This window comes from Glycine max, chromosome 13, assembly GCF_000004515.6.
Source record: "Glycine max cultivar Williams 82 chromosome 13, Glycine_max_v4.0, whole genome shotgun sequence".
Classification (NCBI taxonomy): Eukaryota; Viridiplantae; Streptophyta; class Magnoliopsida; order Fabales; family Fabaceae; genus Glycine; species Glycine max.
The window spans coordinates 19,337,215-19,357,421 of NC_038249.2; the positions used below are offsets into that span (position 1 = coordinate 19,337,215).

The following is a 20,207-nucleotide window of genomic DNA, read 5'->3' on the forward strand; positions in this document are numbered from 1 at the left end:
CAGAAATACTGGTAGCGTTGGCACCATGGTGATAGTTAATGCTAAGGATGCAATCAAGGAGATAGTTAATGCTTTGGATGTGCAATCATTTATCCTAAAATGTGATGTTTCTACCGTGCCAATCCACCAAACAAAAAGCTTAAAAAAAAACAGAAAAGAAAACTAAAGAGTCTATTTATTAGCTCATTCAATTGCCACAATCTTATTATGAACATCCTTACATAGGAGCTAACAACTATTTAGCAGATTTTGATAAACAGTAAAAGAGCAGAGCCACCAAAATGGCCGTTGAGGGAATAGCCGTTGATGCTTCTTCAGCCAACAATGGCTTCAACGGCAAGATAACACTCTCAGTTGTCCTCACATGCATCGTGGCTGCATCCAGTGGTCTAATTTTTGGATATGACCTCGGAATTACAGGTATTTATAAAACAAAATCCTATTAATTTGTTTTTTATTTCCATTTTTTATGTGAAATAATTTTTATTTGGATGCTCTATTTTAGAATTAAATATATATTTCTAGTCTTTTTTTTTTCTTTCAAAATTCACTTTTGATCCATCAAGTTTAAAACTAAACGTTTTTTTTCCTATTTTGAGAAATAAACTCAGTTTCATTCTTCAGACTAATGGCGTTAACAACTAATGTGGCTAATGGATTCACAAGTCATAATGGTTCACCACATGTCATTTTCGTTCCATATGGCTTAATGGTGCCATGTCAGAAGATCAAAAATAGAACTTTTACATTTTAGAGAGACTGTTACATATTTAGAGGAACAAAATTAAATATTTTATGATCTCTAATATCTTTTAAAATTTTGATTTGAGCTTAACCTAGCCCAAAAACTAGTTTTGGCTAATCCATATTTAAGTGTAAATTTAGTTGAACATTTATAAATTTGGTTTTATAGAATTAATTTTGGATAAAATTAACTTTGAAGTGAAATAATTTATATTTGAATGTTTTATTTTAGAGTAAAATATATTTTTATCTTCTCAAATTCTCATAAAATTAATTTTTGTTGGGAGTTGATTAGATGATAGTAGATAGTTGATAGTTTTAAAAAATTATTTTAGAAAGAATGCTATGTCATTGATTTCTTGGATGATCAATTACAACATACCAATTGCCTATTTATAGGCTCAAGTCATCAACCTTTCAATGGTGGTGAATGTTTCTACATTACTTTAGGTCTTTCTAGAGTTTTCATGATAGATTAGTATCATGATAGTTCTAGATTCTTCTATCTTATACATACACTTATAGTTTTAAATTGTTCTACCATATTCATATACATTATAGTTCTAGATTTTTCTACCATATTCATACACACTATAGTTCTAGGATATTCTACCATTTTCATACATATTATATTTAAGAATATTCTAGAAATTTGTAGCAATTTCAACACTCCTCCTTGATACAAATTTCTGTGACTCCAAGCATAGCTCGTAATTCTTCAAATCTTGGTCTCGGCAACGCCTTCGTGAATATGTCTGCAATTTGATCTTCTATTCTGCAGTAGTCGAGTTTGATCTCTTTATTTGCTTCAGCTTCTCTGATAAAGTGATACTTGATTGCTATGTGTTTTGTTCTGCTGTGATGAACTGGATTCTTCGCCATTGCAATTGCTGATTTGTTGTCGCAGTTGATTTTAGTAGGCTCATCTTGTTTTTCTCCCATGTCTTCAAGTATCCTACGAAGCCATATAGCTTGACTCGTTGCTTTAGCAGCTGCCATGTACTCTGCTTCTGCTGTTGATTGTGCTACTGTAGCTTGCTTCTTCGACGCCCAAGAGAACATTCCCGATCCTAGTGAGAAAGCATAATCAAAGGTACTCTTCATGTCATCTGTCGAACCTGCCCAATCACTGTCGGTGTAGCCAAGTAATTCTGAGTTGGTTTCGGTAGTATAGCATATACCAAACTCTTTCGTTCCTTGTAGATACCTCAAAATTCTTTTTCCTGCTCCAAAGTGTATTTGACTTGGGCTTTGCATGAATCTTGATAGAAGACTTGTAGCTTAAATTATGTCAGGCCGTGTAGCTTGAGACTTGATGTAAAGTGTAGGCTCATTCTTGCTCCTCCTGAATCCTCGATCCATGAAATACTGATCGATTCTGCTATACCATGCTCGAGGTGCTTGCTTCAAACCGTAGAGTGCTTTTCTTAGTCTTAACACTTTGTTTTCTTTGCCTTCGGACACGAATCCCTGTGGCTGCTCCACATAGATCTCTTCTTCAAGTACGCCGTTAAGGAAGACAGATTTGACATCTAGTTGATGAATACTCCATCCTTTTTGTGACGCAAGAGCTATTGGAGCTCTTATGGTATCAAGACGAGCTACTGGTGCAAATGTCTCATTGTAGTCAATTTCGGGTTACTGTGAGTAACCCTTAACAACTAGCTTCGCCTTGTGTTTCTGTATGGTGCCATTAGGGTTGAGCTTTGTCTTATAGACCCACTTAACCTCAATGGTATCTTTTCCATGGGGAGGATTTACTAACTCCCATGTGTTGTTTTTATCGATCATCTGTATCTCTTCTTCCATTGCCTTGACCCATACTTCCTGCTTTGACGCTTCTTCAAAGCTTCCAGGTTCAAGTATGGCCAAGTTATAGGTTTCATATATGTCCATCAAAGATCTTACTCGTCTTGAAGTAGACTTTGGTGATGATAGTTCTTGATTTTGTTGTTGTGGTGGAGGTGAAGGTGGTTCACCTGGGTCTTCTTCCTCAGCTTCTTCTTGAGGTAGTTGAGCGGGTATAAGAACGTTCTTCTCCACTTTTTCTTCATCCCAATTCCAAGAAGCGTATTCATTAACTTCAACATCTCGATTGATGACGAGTTTCTTAGTTTGCAAGTTGTAGACACAGTAGCCCTTAGAGATATTGCTATACCCAATGAAGATACCTCGTATAGTCTTGTCTTCAAGCTTGTGCCTCTTCACGTTTGGAATATGAATGTAGCATATATATCCAAAGACCCTTAGGTGCTTTGCTGATGGCTTCTTCCCGTTCCAAGCTTCAGTTGGAGTCTTGTCTTTTATAGACTTAGTTGGCCATCTGTTGAGTATGTAAACAGCAGTGTAGACTGCTTCAGCCCAGAATGTGTTAGGTAGTCCCTTCTCCTTGAGCATCGATCTAGCTATTTCCATAAATGTGCGATTCTTTCTGTCGGACACTCCATTTTGTTGAGGAGAATATGCGACTATAAGTTGTCGCTTAATCTTTCAAACTCACGAAAGGTGTACTCTTTGCCGCGATCACTTCTTAGTACTTTTATCTATTTTCCACTTTGATTTTCAGCAAGGGCCTTGAACTTTTTGAATACTCCAAAGACTTCTGATTTTTCTTTTAGAAAATATGCTCATGTCATTCTAGAGAAGTCATCAATGAAGAGTATGAAGTACCTGTTGTTCTCATGTGATGGCGTCCTCATTGGTCCATAGACGTCCGTATGTATCAGCTCCAATAGATCTTTCGCTCTCTATGCTCCGCTTGTTGAGAAAGGAAATCGGTGTTGCTTACCAAGGAGACATCATTCACACACTTCATTGTTTTCCTTTATGCTTGGAAGATCTCTCATCATGTTTTTCTCATGTAACAACTTCAAGGCATGTGCGTTGAAGTGGTCAAATCTTTGATGTCATAGCCATGAATCATCAACTTGTACCTTCATGGCAATGTTTGTAGCATATTTTAAATTTAGAGGGAAGCTTCTATTGCTCTTATTCATCTTTACTTGGGCTATTTCAGACCTTTTATTTTTGTTGTCTAAGATTTTGCATACACCTCATTCAAAGTGAAGTGTGTAGCCTCTCTCCATCATTTGGCCAATGCTTAGAAGATTTTCTTTTAGGCTGGGAACTAGTAAGACATCATGGATGAGTCGCGTACCTTTATCTGTCTCTACCACGACAGTGCCTTTGCCTTTTGATTCAACCACACTTCCATTTCCCAGTCAAACTTTGACTTTGACAGACTCGTCAATGCTTTTGAAAATAGTTTCATCCTTGGCCATGTGATTGCTACATCCATTATCCAATTACCAGCTTCCTCCCTTTTCTTTTATTGAGTCTTAAGTGGCATAGAACATACATTGTTGTTGATCATGCTCATTTGCGATATTAGCTTAATGGCTATTTTTGTTGCAAAAATTTTTCTCTACATGCCCGAACTTCTTGCAATGGTTGCATTGTGGCATATTACGGAACCAACAATTTTTCTCTGCATGACCTTGCCTTTTGCATATATTGCATGGAGGATTTTTATCTGTTTTGTTCTTAAGGAAATTCCTAGAACCTTCTCTTCTTCTGGAAGTTTCTCCATAATTTTTCTTTCCTCCATTTTCTTTGTTTTGGGACTGAAATTTAAACTTTGACTGGAAGACATTTTCAAGTGTATCTTCTTTATGCATATACAGTCTTTGCTCATATGCTTTAAGAGAGCCCACAAGTTCTGTCTCTGATAGAGTGGACAGATCTTTGGTTTCCTCAACCGTTGGCACGATTGGGTCAAACTTTTGGGGCATAGTAATTAGAATTTTCTCAACAATTTTCTTGTCAAGAATATCTTCCCCAAAAGCTCTCATTTGATTAACTATTTCTTTAACTTTAGAATAGTAATCTTTAACTATCTCAAACTTCTTCATCTTCAATAGTTCAAAATCTCTTCTTATAGATTGAAGTTTAACGGCACGTATCTTAACACTTCCTTGAAACTCCTCCTACAATGTGTTCAACGCTTCTTTGGCAGTCTTAACTCTCATAATTCTTGGGAAAATTGGATCAGTCACTGCTTGTTGCAAGGTGAATAATGCCTTTGAATTTTTCTGTTTATTTTTCTTCAACTCTTTTTCTTGAGATGCATTAAGAGCTGAAGTATCCGCAGGAACGATGAAGCCTTCTTCTACTATGTCCCATAAATCTTGAGATGAAAATATGTTTCCATTTTAACGCGCTAGAAATTATAATTTTCACCATTGAAGATAGGGACAGAAATAGTTGACAATTGAGTAGTGTTATCCATAGCTTAGAAAAAATAAATTTATTGGAGTGGGTTAATAGTACAAAGGAAATTTTTTGAAGTAGTTGGGAGAATTTTGGAATGGTAGGTAGGTAATATAACTATGCCCAATGTATGACCGAACGTAGCTCTGATACCACTGTTGGTGGTTGATTAGATGATAGTAGATAGTTGATAGTTTTAGAGAATTGTTTTAAAAAGAAGGCTATGTCATTGATTTCTTGGATGATCAATTACAACATACCAATTGCCTATTTATAGGCTCAAGTCACCAACCTTTCAATGATGGTGAATGTTTCTACATTACTTTAGGTCTTTCTAGAGTTTTCATGATAGATTAATATCATGATAGTTATAGATTCTTTTATCTTATACATACACTTATAGTTCTAGAACTTTCTACCATATTCATACACATTATAGTTCTAGATTGTTCTACCATATTCATACACACTATAGTTTTAGGATATTCTACCATTTTCATACATATTATATTTAAGAATATTTTAAAAATTTATAGCAATTTTAACAATTTTGATCTCTCAAATTTTAAAGTTTAACTTTTTCATCCTATATTTTGAGAAATAGACTTGTTTTCAGTCTTCAGATTAATGTTGTTCAGTTAACTGATGATGCGATGTGACATCATGTTGGTAATTAGTAATCAGTGATTGTTCGAGCAAAGCAATGTTATGAGCCTGTTCATACGTTTATTGTGAGGTTACTTGTTATTTTGAATGACTGAATTGTTACAATCTTACCTCCAAAAGAAAGATAAACTATAAGAGGAAAAGGGGTTGGGGATTTGCATTTCCAATAACTTTTCTGTGTTTTGGTAATCGCAGCAGTTTTTTTTTTAATCACCTGATTAGCATATTTGGTTTCCTAGTGGGAATTGAAGGTATTTTTTTTTAAGTTTTTGGTCTTTTGAGTTGAGTATGAGATTAATTATTGATTTAATCTTACTTTTCCTCTTTAAAAGTGTACTTTGTAAAGATTTAACTCAGGTCCTTCCACACAAACAAACTTAATGTACAAACAAACTTAATGAATATTATTAATTGATAATTAATTTTTACTGAAAAAACCTATTTGACTATCTTTAATAAGATTTTGCTCCTAATTATATTTTTTTATTTATAAAACTCAAATTCAAAATCTAAGAGACTAAATATAATATAATTGGGAGCAATGATTTGTTGTTCCTTGTACTTTAATTGAATATGTATTGTTGTTGCATTAATTTGCCTTGTAATTCTTACATTAACATTGTAATTATACAATGATGATTCCAACAACAACTACCATATAAAATCACGTTATTACGTCTTTTGGGTTATAACGTGGTTAGTTTTGTTAGTTAGTCTGCATTTCAATTAAGTCAATGATTTTTACAAATATGTTCAGAAACTAAAGTTCGGCTCCACCTAATATAGTTCTTTTTATTGAATTTAACTTACAATAAAATATTTCTGATATTGCAAGGAGTGTATGAAATCCTGCATCTGGATGTGCAGTTAGTATGTAATAATTAATAATAACAAGGTCCCGCTTTCTGTTATGAGTCACTGATGTAATTATTGCAATTAATTTTATTGAAGCAATTAAACAAATGTTATCACTTATTTTTTGTAAAAAAACTGTTTCAAAAAAGGTTGTTTTTTTTAATGAAAATGTGGATATGCAATTTCAGGAGGTGTCACTACGATGAAACCATTTCTTGAAAAATTCTTCCCAACAGTATTGAAAAATGCTACTAGCGCGAAAACAAACATGTATTGTGTGTATGACGATCAGTTGTTGACATTATTTACGTCCTCCCTTTTTCTCGCGGGGCTTTTTTCATCTCTCTTGGCCAGCCACGTCACGATGGCGTTGGGTCGGAGAAACACCATGATCTTCGGTGGCTGCATCTTTTTTGCGGGTGGTGCCATTAATGCTGCGGCGGAAAATATTGCTATGCTCATCTTGGGTCGTATCTTGCTTGGCATTGGGGTTGGTTTCACTAATCAAGTAAGAAATTAATTCCATCTATAAATTATACTATATGTTAGTAATTTTAATTTTCATTCACCACTTGCTCACTTGATCCATGTTTAAACATCTATCAGCAAGTTATAATACTAGTTATTTATTTATAAACATTATTACTTATTAGTATATATATTAGTAATAGTATTGTTTGTATTTATAAACATTATCTATACTTCTTTTTACCCAAACAAAACGGATACCAAAGGTTTTTTTTTTGTTTTGTTTTTTACTGTAGGATACCATAGTTAGGAACTTATAAAGGAGTGCAGAAAAAAAATACAATAGGTGCAAGTGTGTAACTGTATTATAATAAATTTGTATATTTTTTCTTTTTAAAAAAGGAGATAAAAGAGCCAAAAAGAAAAAGAGTCAAGTGTCACTTTTGTTCCTAATATTACATGTTAAAATGTCATTTAAATTTCTCAAAGTGTCACTTATTTATCACTTTAGTCTAGTTAATTTTTTTTTAAAAGTTAATATTTGTGTTTATATGATACTTTATCCATCAACGTCACAGTTGACATGCACATAGTTGACAATCTAGTACAAACATGATAGTTGATAGTGAACATGTGGATGATAGGTGATCACAATCCAATTATTTTAATTATTGTCAAGTGTATCGTCGATTTTTCTTGTATTAATTATTTTAAATTAACATATATCCCTGAATTAAATGAGGTTATAATGAGAAACAATTTTGATGTGGTGTCTAAATGAACACAGGCGACGCCGGTATACCTGTCTGAAATGGCCCCAGCCAAATGGCGAGGTGCGTTCAACACGGGCTTCCAATTGTTCAACAACATGGGTGTGGTGGCGGCCAATTGCATAAACTTTGGCACTGCACCGCACCCATGGGGGTGGCGCATGTCCCTTGGCCTCGCCACGGTCCCCGCAGCTATCATGACAATCGGTGCCTTGCTAATACCCGACAGTCCAAGTAGCTTAGTCGAGCGCAACCACATCAACCAAGCCAGAAACGCCTTGCGCAAAGTGCGGGGCCCCACTGCTGACGTTGAATCCGAATTGCAATACATGATCCAATCGTCGCAGGTTTCAAAAGACATGGAACGAGAAAGTTTTGTGGCCATTTTTGAGCGCCGGTATCGGCCTCAGTTGGTGATGGCGCTTGCGATTCCCTTGTCTCAGCAACTTTCGGGAATCAGCATTGTCGCGTTTTATGCGCCAAACCTGTTTCAGTCAGTGGTAATTGGCAATAACTCGGCGTTGCTTTCGGCTGTTGTACTAGGACTCGTCAACCTTGGTTCCACTCTTGTCTCAACTGTTGTTGTTGATCGACTTGGTCGAAGGGTCTTGTTCATAGTGGGTGGCATTCAAATGCTTGTTTGCATGGTAATTCAATTATTTAATTAAGCTTTTATTTTTTATTTTTTCTAAATACTCGTCCATATATTTATATAACTAGAGTTGAGAGTTGAGATTACTAAGCACGTTCATTTAAGTTTTTTTTTAAAAAAATTATTTAGAAAAGTAATTATTTTAAAAAAATGCTAAAATCACTTTTTTAAATACACATAATTAATATTAGAAAGGAAAAAAAAAATAACACTCTATTTTCTTAGGAATATTGCTAACAATACACTTTCTCACAAACACTCTTAAAGGCATTCCTTTTGGTAGAGGCACACTCTTATAGTCTAATATAATCCTTTTAATACACCCTTAATTATTGGTAAAAATTAATTACAAATTATAAAATTACAAAAGAAATTCATTAAGGAAGAAGTGATAGAAACTCATTAAATTTTATGATTACCAATAAATTTTAATCAATAAAATTATGTGTTGTTAGTATTTTTCTTAAAGTATATTTGACAAGATATTTTAATTATTTTTAATTTTTTCTATTACTTAGAAAATTTGTTTAATTATTTGATAAATAAACTCATTTTACTAGTTTTTAGTATTTTTTGAGAGATTACTTAAAAGTACCATTTTTAAAACTAACTTTTAATTTCTAGCTTTTTTATATAATTTTTTTTTGTCCTTTAACTTTTATTAGATTTCCTTTTTAACCTTTTGAAACTTTATTATTTTTATCATTTTCTTACATTTGATACAGTTTTTCATTTTTACTTTTTTATTATATATGATATTATATATAATAAGTTTATGTAGTTTTTTTATATTTTATATTAAAATTAATTTAATACTAAAATTATAAAATCCTATAAAAATATATTTTTATGAAAAAAATCAAATTTATATATATATTCTTTTTAGTTCCTTAGTTTATCTCAACAGTACCCAAACTAAATATTCATGATAGCTTGAACTATATAGTAATTTCTCTGTTACAAGTGGGATTACTTATTACCATATATTTGGCCTTATTAATCAAGGTTAAAATTGATTGTATCAGTTATGTACTAATTATATATTTGATCATTGTGAAGATTTCGGCGGCTGTTGTGCTGGCAATGGGGAGTGGTGTTAATGGTACAGAGCAAATTTCAAAGGGCAACGCCATTGCTGTGTTGGTGCTATTGTGCTTCTACACAGCAGGATTTGCTTGGTCGTGGGGCCCTCTTTGCTGGCTAATTCCAAGTGAGATTTTCCCCATGAAGATTAGATCCACTGGACAAAGCATAGCCATTGCTGTGCAGTTCTTGGCAACATTTGTTTTATCTCAGACATTCTTGACAATGCTATGCCACTTTAAGTTTGGAGCTTTTCTCTTCTACGCGGGTTGGCTTGCACTCAGCACTATCTTTGTTATACTGTTCTTGCCCGAGACCAGAGGAATTTCTTTGGATTCAATGTATGCAATATGGGGCAAACACTGGTATTGGCGCCGGTTTGTTGTTGAAGGTTGACAAGTTATATAACCAAGATATTAAATCTTTCAATGAATTAGTAGTACATGTATATAGGGTAACGGTTTTGTTTGTAAGCATGAAAAGAAAATTATTTGCATCTTCCTTTATTATGTCTATATGAATTCTATCGATTCAAGAAATTCTGCTACGATAAACGCTTATCTAATTGTAAATTAAAGTGTAAAGTATGTATTAATATTGCATGGCTGGACTATTCCAGTCAGGGAATTGCATGTCTATTTTGTATGTGCAGGCCGGGCTACGTAAATTTTATGATTTTAAATTATCTTAATATGTTTAAGTTTGCACTTTTGAATAAGATGTTAATACATATGCAATGTATTTACAATATTTCTATTAAGTATTGACATTCATCTTATGAATACATTGTATAAGTTTAATTTGTATCATGAACATATATCCTCTTCATCCTATAAGTTTAATATGGTCTTAATTATACTATATTATTATTGAAAGGTCTTAAAAATTAACACCAAATATACTAGCTAAATTAATGGCAGTTGAAATTTCATTTGATATCATGGATTTTATTTTTGTTTAAAATCTTCAACTTGGAAGATGGTTGTTATATATATAATTGAAATCATATATATCAAGAAAGATCGAGATTGTGCAAAGAGAGAGTAAAAGAAACAAAACAAAAACACTTGGGGTGCTGACACTGTTTCTAACTATGCAGCGCAATGTCCACCATAATTATCGTTGGTCGGCCATTTCAACTTTTCAGCCATTTACTGCGGTCATGTGTTATTTAACCTCAATTCATTAAATGGTTGGATGATAAAGCACAGAAGAAAGGAAGTAAGAAAGCATGTCTCCATAATGGCCTAAACTTTTTCTTTTTCTTTAGTTTAGACATGATGCTAATCTAGCCTGGCCCGGGGAAATTGCTTTCTGCACCTTCGGATTAACTTCTTCCATCCTATTTCTGAATGTAATTTATATTATGGATTAGTCATTTTAAAAAATTTACATATCAAATTACATTTCGAAAAGACTAATTCAAAATGTAAAATTACATTCTGAAATGTGATTTCCATAAGGATAAAAAGGTGCAAGAAGCAATTGCCCCTATGGGATCTTCAAGGCCTATTAAATCTAGTGCAAGCTGGTGAAGACGATGGCCTGGTACTAGTTTTGGGCATGGTGACGGTTTGGATTCCTAGAAAGGTAATTTTACATGTTATAAGGTGAATCAATAGAATAAAAATAAATGAAAAATGTGTATTGTGTACATGATGAATGTGTGAAATTTATTTTTATGCTCAAATGTACAGAGCTGTTAATTGTGGCCAGCTCATTAGATAGGCCCATTATAAGCTAACATAAATTGAAGTTGGTCTGACCTGGGCCAAGCCAATCTATTGGTGGCCTCAAATTTTGTTACTCCAGCTCTCTGGTAATTCTTTAACACACCCCACATTTTGCTTGGTGCACCTCATAACTTTAAAATATTCTCCTTTTCCCCTTCTTTCTCCTCTCTCACACCGCCTTTGTCAATTGCTCCGACCACCACCACTCACCTCAAAACCATTGCAAGCCAAGATTGTGTGATCCTTTCGCGACCACTCCTCCCCAGATCCATGCCCTCTGCCATGTGCGTGACCACTCATGTCAACTTCACTACAAACCAAAACACCTCTACATATATTGTGGATTGAGCAATCTATAATACATTTTTTGGTAGTACAGATTCAGCAATTTGTAATATATATAAAAAAATATATTACATATTGGTCAATTCGTAATGCAAATACAATATAGATTGAGCAATCTGTAATGTATATTTTTTGTATTTATGGATTGCTTGCCACCCTAACAGAAAAATCATTCCACCAAAGACTATTTTTTACTCTGACACTGTTGCGCATTGTTGTCCTCTCCAAATTTGCTTGTGTGATTTTGGTGCCTCTGCGTTTTACAAGCTAGGTTATGTTGATCTATGTTGGGATTTGTTTCCCCCTCTATTGGATGAGGTTGTGGTCGTTGGGAACCATACTAGAGGTTCAATGATTGTTGACAACAATGAGTGGAAGGATTTGCGACATTGGAGGTGCAATGGTGGAGTCATGACGTCGGAGCCATAACGAAGGAGATTTGGTTGCAAGATTTGGAGATTTTAATGAGATCTAAGTATTTGAACGAGGTGTGATGGTGGGGTCATGACGTAGAAGCCGTGACGTCGAAAGTGCAATGAAACCAAGGAAGGTGGAAGCATCGGGTGGTGGTGTTTTGAGAAGAAGGGTAAAAAGGAGATTTAAGGAAAATTGGAGGTGCACCAAGAAAAATGGGATGTCTTGAAGAATTGCCCCAGCTCAGCCTTTGGTAAGATGTAGACCAAATGGGCCAGCCCATTAGCTGATCACTTTTTTAAAATATAAATTAAAAATATTAAAATAAATTAAATTTATAAAATATTTTTTAATCACTATAAACTAAAAAAATGTAGATTGTCAAATGTTTTGAGGCTAAGCCTCGATCAATTTTCCCACACTTGGCCTCAAATTGAAAACAATTAAAGGAACTTCCTCGTTGGCTCCAAGCTAAGGTTATGTTTGATAAATGAACTTCCTCAAATTGAAAGATTTTAATTTATAAGTTATAAGTTAGAAGTTAAAAAGTTAGAAGCTTATAAGCTAGTAAATTTATTTAGAAACATTTGATAAGACTAATTAAAAAATTAATTGATAAATGTCCGTAAAAATAACATATTTAATATTTTTAATATTTTAATTTTATTTCTAATAACTTATTATCTTAAAGTAGGATAATAATTTTTTAATTTTTGTATTATAAAAGATGGTAAAATTAATTAATTTCATTTGTTTTTGGAAAATTAAAATTAAATGAAATAAAATTTATTAGAATTATATTTGTTAAAATATTTTTTAAAGCATTTAAATATTTTATTAATAATATTATTTCAAAACAAAAAATAAAAAAGTATTTTTTCTTCACTTCTTAATTATTAACTTTCTTTATTTGCACACTTTGATATGTAAGTCTCTTACTTGCATTTCTATGAAACATGATACAAAACATATCTTCAAATTATGATTGGTAAAATTTAATCTCTTTTTGTTGGATTTTCGCTGCTACATAATCAAGCACATATAATTTTGATTTTTTTCAACTTTGGTTTAGTAACAAAATATTTTAACTATAAATCACAATAAAATTTTCTATTATTCATTAAAATAAATACATCAAAGAAACTAATAAAAAAGTAGATTTTCAAGTTGCATAGTAACATAAAAATAGATACCAGGATCTTTTCGGACAAGCAACAAAAAAAAAAATAAGAGTGCTTTTAAATTGAATAAAATGATAAAATAAAATTTCAAATTAATTAGTAAGAATAAAATTGAGAAGAAAAAAAAAACTAATAACTTATAAGTTAACTTATTTTTTATAATTATTTCAAATAGTTTATCAAAATAAACTACTTAAAATATCTTATAAAAAATAATTTTGTATACTAAACAAGTTTATTTTGATAAAAAAAAAAAAACTTATAAACTAGTCAAAGAAGCTTATAAGTTCCTCAAAACTCTCACCAACCATAGTCTAAACCTCAACTTTTCTCAGGCTTAGCCTAAAAAATGGCAACAAACAAAGGAGATTTTTCCTTCTTTGGGCACTCAAAACTTGCTTCCCACCAACAAGGTATTGCTTGATCTTCCAAAATATTTTATTCTTCTTGTTTTCCTTCAATAAAACATTGAAAAACTAAAAATATTCTTATTGGATTAAAACACTAAACATACATCTAAGACATGTAAATATATAAGACATTTATCAACAATTCATGACACATTAGATCATAAGTTTGCAAACTTGACAACCCTGGTTTGTTATCTCATCGTTAGTACACATCTCAACACTTCAAGTGAACTATCTTAGCTGTTGAAATCACAAGTGATACATTTCTAAGAAGGAACAAAAACATGTTTTAAATTTGGGAGAAAATTGCCTTCATTATTTTTAAGGACTGAATACATGACATATTAAACCCTAAAATCTACTAAAATAAAAAAAAACAATAGAAGATGAAATATCAAAATTTGAATTTTATGAGAATTAAAACTGAAAGTTAAATGAGAATTTTAGAGACTAAATACTTTTTTAAAATGACAAACAACACTACCACATAATAATCATATGATTGTCATATCTTACTAGTAGTTTATGTCATTGTCATCGTTTACAAGTTTGTTATTGATGATAACATAGATTAAAACTATAGATGAAATTTTTTAAAAGAAATATGGCTGATCAATATATTTTTGAAGGATTAAAAGTGGGGAAAAAAAACATAAAATGGAGAGACGAAATTGATACTTAATTAAGCCAAAATTAAAAAAAATATTGATACTTAATTAAGCCAAAAATCAAAAGGTAACAAAGGAATTTTTACATAAACAGATAGTTAACTACTACTCTTAACTTATGGAACCACCTAAATTCTCGTATATAACTCACAGTGTGGTCTTTTAAACCAGACTCTAGTATATAGGCCCCCATCATCTTCCCAGGTAGGTAATCTGCAAAGAAAGAGTGGGACCCCGAATGGGTTTTCTTCTGTCTTCATGATCATCCTGCACTAAATGGGATCTAAAATCCATCAATCGAAAAGTTTTTTTTTTTTTATAATCGAACAACACCAAAGCTTTAGTCATTCATGCATTCTGTTGTTCTTCAGTGTGGTCCCGTCTCCACGTACTCTTCCCATGCCATAAAAACCGTCCATCACAATTCACATATCAGAGACCACACGTTGATGAGTGTACAGTGCAAACAAAATTAACTATCTTATATATATTTGTAAAATAAGACACAACTAGAATGGGGTTGTTAGGTTGTTTTAGCTTATTATAGACCAAAGTGAGTGCAATGGTAAGGTATACGATCAATGACGGGGTGTACCTGCAAACCAATTACTATAATTATTGGTCCCTATCACATTCGTAAGTAAGTTTTTGATATCTTAAATTAGTGTGCCAGTCAGTGAGATTCAAGTTATCGTTCAACTGATCACACATACACCATAATACATGCAGATGATCATACAAATTTAAGGCTCAAAACTTTTAATATGAATGAAGGCTTAGTTACGTATATACAGGCTAGCTTTTACATAATTAAATTGATAAAGTGAACTAAGAACTGTTGTACAAAGTTGTAGACTATCAAAGGTTGATAGTATTAATTCTTCACTTTAATTGATCTTATATTTGACATTTTTATTATAATATGTTTATTTTTTTAAAGAGAAAATATTAATATTTCTATCAATGGGGTTAGCTCATCAGGTTGAGTAATTTAGATAGGTAAGTTATTATAAATTTTTTGTTATCTATCTCTCATTTTTACGAATAAATAAAAAGAGAGAAAATATATATTTATGAGGTGTTCCTTTTCAGATGAAATTTGAAGAGGAATTAACGAGATTGTTTCATTTCATGACGTGTCACAAAGCATCAATATAAGTTATTAACAATTTAAAATGATACTTCCAAGCAATCTATTGATAAAAAAATTATTTGCTGATGTGAATTTTGTTTAGGGAGTATATGAATATTTTTGAAATTGATAATATGAATATTTGAATCTAAAATTTTTTGAGTATGGACGGCAAAGCCAAGAGGATAGGGTTATATCCGGAGTTAATACAATGGTGGCCTAACTGTTTCTTACCATTACTATATTGATATTGATTTTATTCTAATGAACGCTATTAATATTCATAAAACGATAGGAACCTACCTCCACTTTCCAAATTTTATTACAAGAGTCTGCTTTGCAGGTAGTAGGCTCTGCTACCATTATTTCCTTATTATATGTGTGCCATCATAGAATTAATGCATTACCTTACAGACAAGTATACGTAATAATAATAATAATAATAATAATAATAATAATAATAATAATAATAATAATAATAATAATAATAATAATAATATAAAATTGATTATATTATTTGATGAGTTTAATTATGTTAACGAATACTTATAAAATATTAAATTCATAAAATAATGTGACAATGTATCATTTTTTATCATAACAAAAAAATAACGTGTCTTTAAACTAATTTATTAAGGCTTTAAAACCCAAAGATATTTTTTCGTTCAAAAGTTTAATATATTACGTAAAGTTTAAACTTTTTATCTTAGTTTTTTATTCATCAGCAAGTGATATTCGTTAGCATGATCTCAACTTTCTTGTTTAAAATAAGATCGATAGCTTAAAAGCTTAATAACAATAAATAGAATTAATGAAAACAGGTTTCCGTCACTATATACCAAGAAAACAGGTTCCCTTCACTTCACACGTGACATAACATAACGCTAATTGTAAATTTCCTTCATGTCCTGTCCTCTCGCATTGAAGTTTGAAGATTCATATATGTATAAAATTTCATCCATATATATATATATATATATATATATATATATATATATATATATATATATACTAATAGTTATATCAAACGCAGTGTAGAATTAAGTGCTTCTTTCTGAAATGTGGTACACTGGTAGATGTATGCTAAGGTAGATTCTGAAATTTCTGACAGTTTTCTAAAATGCGAGAAGTGAATGAAACTGGGAAGACATAAATGAAAGGAACGCAAGGTGGGTTGGGGACATTTAACAGAGGAAAAACCCTACTGCTGGTGGAGAGAGTGATGACGAAGAAAGGTGACCAAGAAGGCAAGGGTTGTTTCAAGTTGGTCACTGTTCAAGGTCTGCATTTATGTGAATTCAAAGTGGTTTTAATGACTTGTTTGAGATTGAACATTGCAACCCTGTCCCTTTCTCAACGCCTTTAATGGCCCGGTAGGTAGGACCTCTTTTTTCCTTTGGTTTTAATTTGATCGGTTTCTTCGTTTCCAATTTTATCATGTTCACTATTTCAAATGTGTTCTTGTTCAATGCAATAAAGAGAAGGAGAAAAATAAAAAAGCAAGATAGAAAAAAACGAAAAATAAAAGTAGAAGAGAAATACAATAGAAAAAAATCAATGAGTAATTTAGATGGAAATATAAAATTTTACCCTCTCAATCTTATGACCCGTGAGTCTTTACATGCTCTTGAAAGCCTCTTTTTGTTTTAGCTTTTGAGACTTTTGATTGTATGTCGATCGATCATAATCAGTCATCGATCGAACATGACTCGGTTGTGGATCGAGCCTTCGGGGGGTAAGGGTTGGTCAAGACTTTAACGCTATCTGAAGGTCAAGTTGCATGCATGTTATAGGTACAATTGCCTAAGGGATGTATTCCGAAATCTCAGGCAATGACTCACAGGAAGATCGCATGCAACAACCCTAAGCACGAGGGGATATAATTCGAAATTGAACCTAGAAGGCAATAGGCTACACATACACACTTGAATGTTTTTGGTTAAGTCTCTCGAATCTTAGGAAAAATCTATATATGAACAAAAATAAAGTAGAAAAAATTTCCAGTTTATTTTTCTTTGTAGGGACTACATATATATGCCTTATGAAAAACAATCTTGTTTAAATAATAAAATAAGAGCAGCATTATATATCAACAATAAAACAATCTCTTAGAGTATTTTAAGATAGTTGTATGGAGTACTCATGGTTTAATAAAATTAATTATAAAGTTTTATTCTTTTTATCTCATTATAATTATCATTTTATAAAAAAATAAAAATTTTATAAAATTAATTTTATTATTTTTTAGCTTATATTATTAATATTATAAGAATATAAATAAAAAATAATAATTAATATTATATTAAAATTAAAATAATAATTATTTTGGTATAAATTTTTTTTCTTACCCAACAATTATTACCGGACAAAGGATATACAGTAGACTTATTCAAAAGAAAAAAGTGCTTAATTTTTTGACATGTCCATCTTTTATTGCCGTTTTCTAAGCTATTTTCAATTCTTGTCTTTCAGTCCTGCTTCTTTAATTAGCTTGCTATTAATTATGTCCTTCCATTCGATCGGTTATCTTGACTCCTGCAACCTTTTAGTAAGATCACTCACGATTGTTAAGGACACCGAGAAAAAGGAAAAGCAATGATGAGAAAATTAAACGTAGGGATTTTTATTCACTTGCAGTATGAATAACGAATATCTTTGTGACAAGCAACAAGCTTCTTCGATTTAAAAAAAAAAAAAAAAGTAACTAGCTACATGGTGTTAATTTGGCGATCCATTTGGGCCGCTCCTCAAATTTATTTAATATATTGGTGACTAAATTATAAATAAATGTCAACCGCAAAACACATTTTATATGTTTTGGCTTATATTGCCCAACAACTAATTTTTAATCTTTTATTCTAAAAAGAATAATGACTTGAATATCTTACTGAATTATAAAATGGATTTTATATTCTTGAATAATAAGATATAATCACGTTACAGAGGAAAAAATATGTAATTTTTATAATAGAAGAATTAACATGATTAGTTATATGATCGATAAACTATTTTTAATTATAAAACAATGTATATATTTTTTAACATAATTTTAGCAAAAAAAATATTTTTAAACATAATCATATCTTATTATTTATTTAAAAACAAAAAGAGGGGTTCCAAATCCTTATAAAATTAATTGGAAGAGAAAATAGAAAGAATTTTGTTCATGTGAATTTTTATTACAAGCTAGGATTATTTATCATGGGAAACACAACTGTATGGTCTACGATAATGAGATCAGAGTAGTTTTAATAGTTTATATTAAATTGCATGCATATATGGATAATCTCGACTAGAATATGACACGTTACATTAGATTTCATGCCATACCATGCGATCAACCATTATTGTATGTTCAACCATGCACGTACAACCCTACATTTGTCTCGTTGTCGTCTTTTGCATGATTCAGTTGCATATAACGACGATTGCATAATTGTTTTGCTGTTTCAGAGAGACAAATGCATAAAAGCAAAATTGTCAATATCTTGAGTTAAAGTGGGCATGTATCTATGAGCATGAAATGCAGCTGCAGGAATCAGGGGAGGAGAAGGGGAGTGGTTGTTCAAAACATTTATTTGGGAGAGAGAAGGAACAATTAATAAATTTTTTGCCTTCATTATTTTTTTGGGGGGGTGACTCATAGGACTTGGTTGATTTAATGGTGATCGAGGGAGTTGGGAGCCTTTACTTCTAATGGGTTATAAATAGCATATGTCATCCATGGATGTGGATCAGTTCGTTTTAATGGCTGAAAAGGGTGTTGATGGCTTTCAAGGTTTTAGAATGAGTAAATTCCTATAATTCGTATCTAAACTTTTTATAACAAATGTTAATTAACCAATATCTTATTAATTTATTTTGTAGGAGATTATAAATATCAAATAATCTTGGTTTGAGCCGATTAAAATTATTATGAACATTGATGTATTTTGAATATCTAATGTAATTATACATTAAAAAAATTGAACTCGAATTTGAGACCATTGTTCTGCAAATTAACTTGAATTTTAACATAAATACTTTTTATTATTGATTCTTTAATCAAGCAACATACAAAATTTTATACTTATGTATCTTGAGAATATGAAAAAAAAATTAAAAAAAAATATTATGATCTCTAATTAATAATTACCACAAAAATCACTACCAAAAAATTTAATGACTACAATTATTAATTATAATAGTAGAGAGTAATTTATTGCTTAAGTATAAATATGTCACCACAAACATGTTGTTATTTTAATAAAATTCTGAGTTTTTTATACAATCTTTTTTGGAGTTTTGGTTGTTTTTTTTTTCTTCTTAATGAACTAATTGGGGAAGTTGGAGTTATTATCCACATTAAAGAACCATTGTCATCAGAGACCTTCCCTTCAACTGTATAGACTCCCAACATTTATGACCCGTGTCATTCATCTCCTCCTCCCCCTTTGCCACCGACTTTCATAATCATAAGTACCAAATTAATTTATAACATGTCATGTCTCGGAGAAGCATAATTAATTTAATTTACACTAAGATTAGTGTTGTTGTTTTATTTTGTTGGTGCTACATATACTATATATAGTCAGTGGTGCTGTAAAAGACAAGCAAGGAAAGTATAGGAATTTAATTGGACTCACATTTTAGTAGGTAACTAATTAAAGAATCAATAATAATCTATTTTTTAAAATTAAATATCACGTTAAAGATATATTAAAATTATAATTTATCATATATAATATTTTCTAACAAAAGACTTATATTTTAAATTTCTTAATCAGTATCTTTAATGCATGCTGATTGATATTTTTGCCTTTGACTTCTTACGCATG

General features: G+C 31.4%; 1 protein-coding gene across 1 annotated transcript; it reads left to right on the forward strand.

Annotated features, from left to right (window-relative positions):
- The first annotated feature begins 281 nt into the window (after positions 1 to 281).
- LOC100789745 (sugar transport protein 5) lies at positions 282 to 9,941 on the forward strand. Its single transcript, XM_003543714.5, has 4 exons — positions 282 to 420; positions 6,723 to 7,042; positions 7,790 to 8,419; positions 9,484 to 9,941. Exons 1-4 carry the CDS (start codon positions 282 to 284, stop codon positions 9,901 to 9,903), a joined length of 1,509 nt encoding a protein of 502 aa, XP_003543762.1. The 3' UTR covers positions 9,904 to 9,941.
- The last annotated feature ends 10,266 nt before the right edge of the window (positions 9,942 to 20,207 follow it).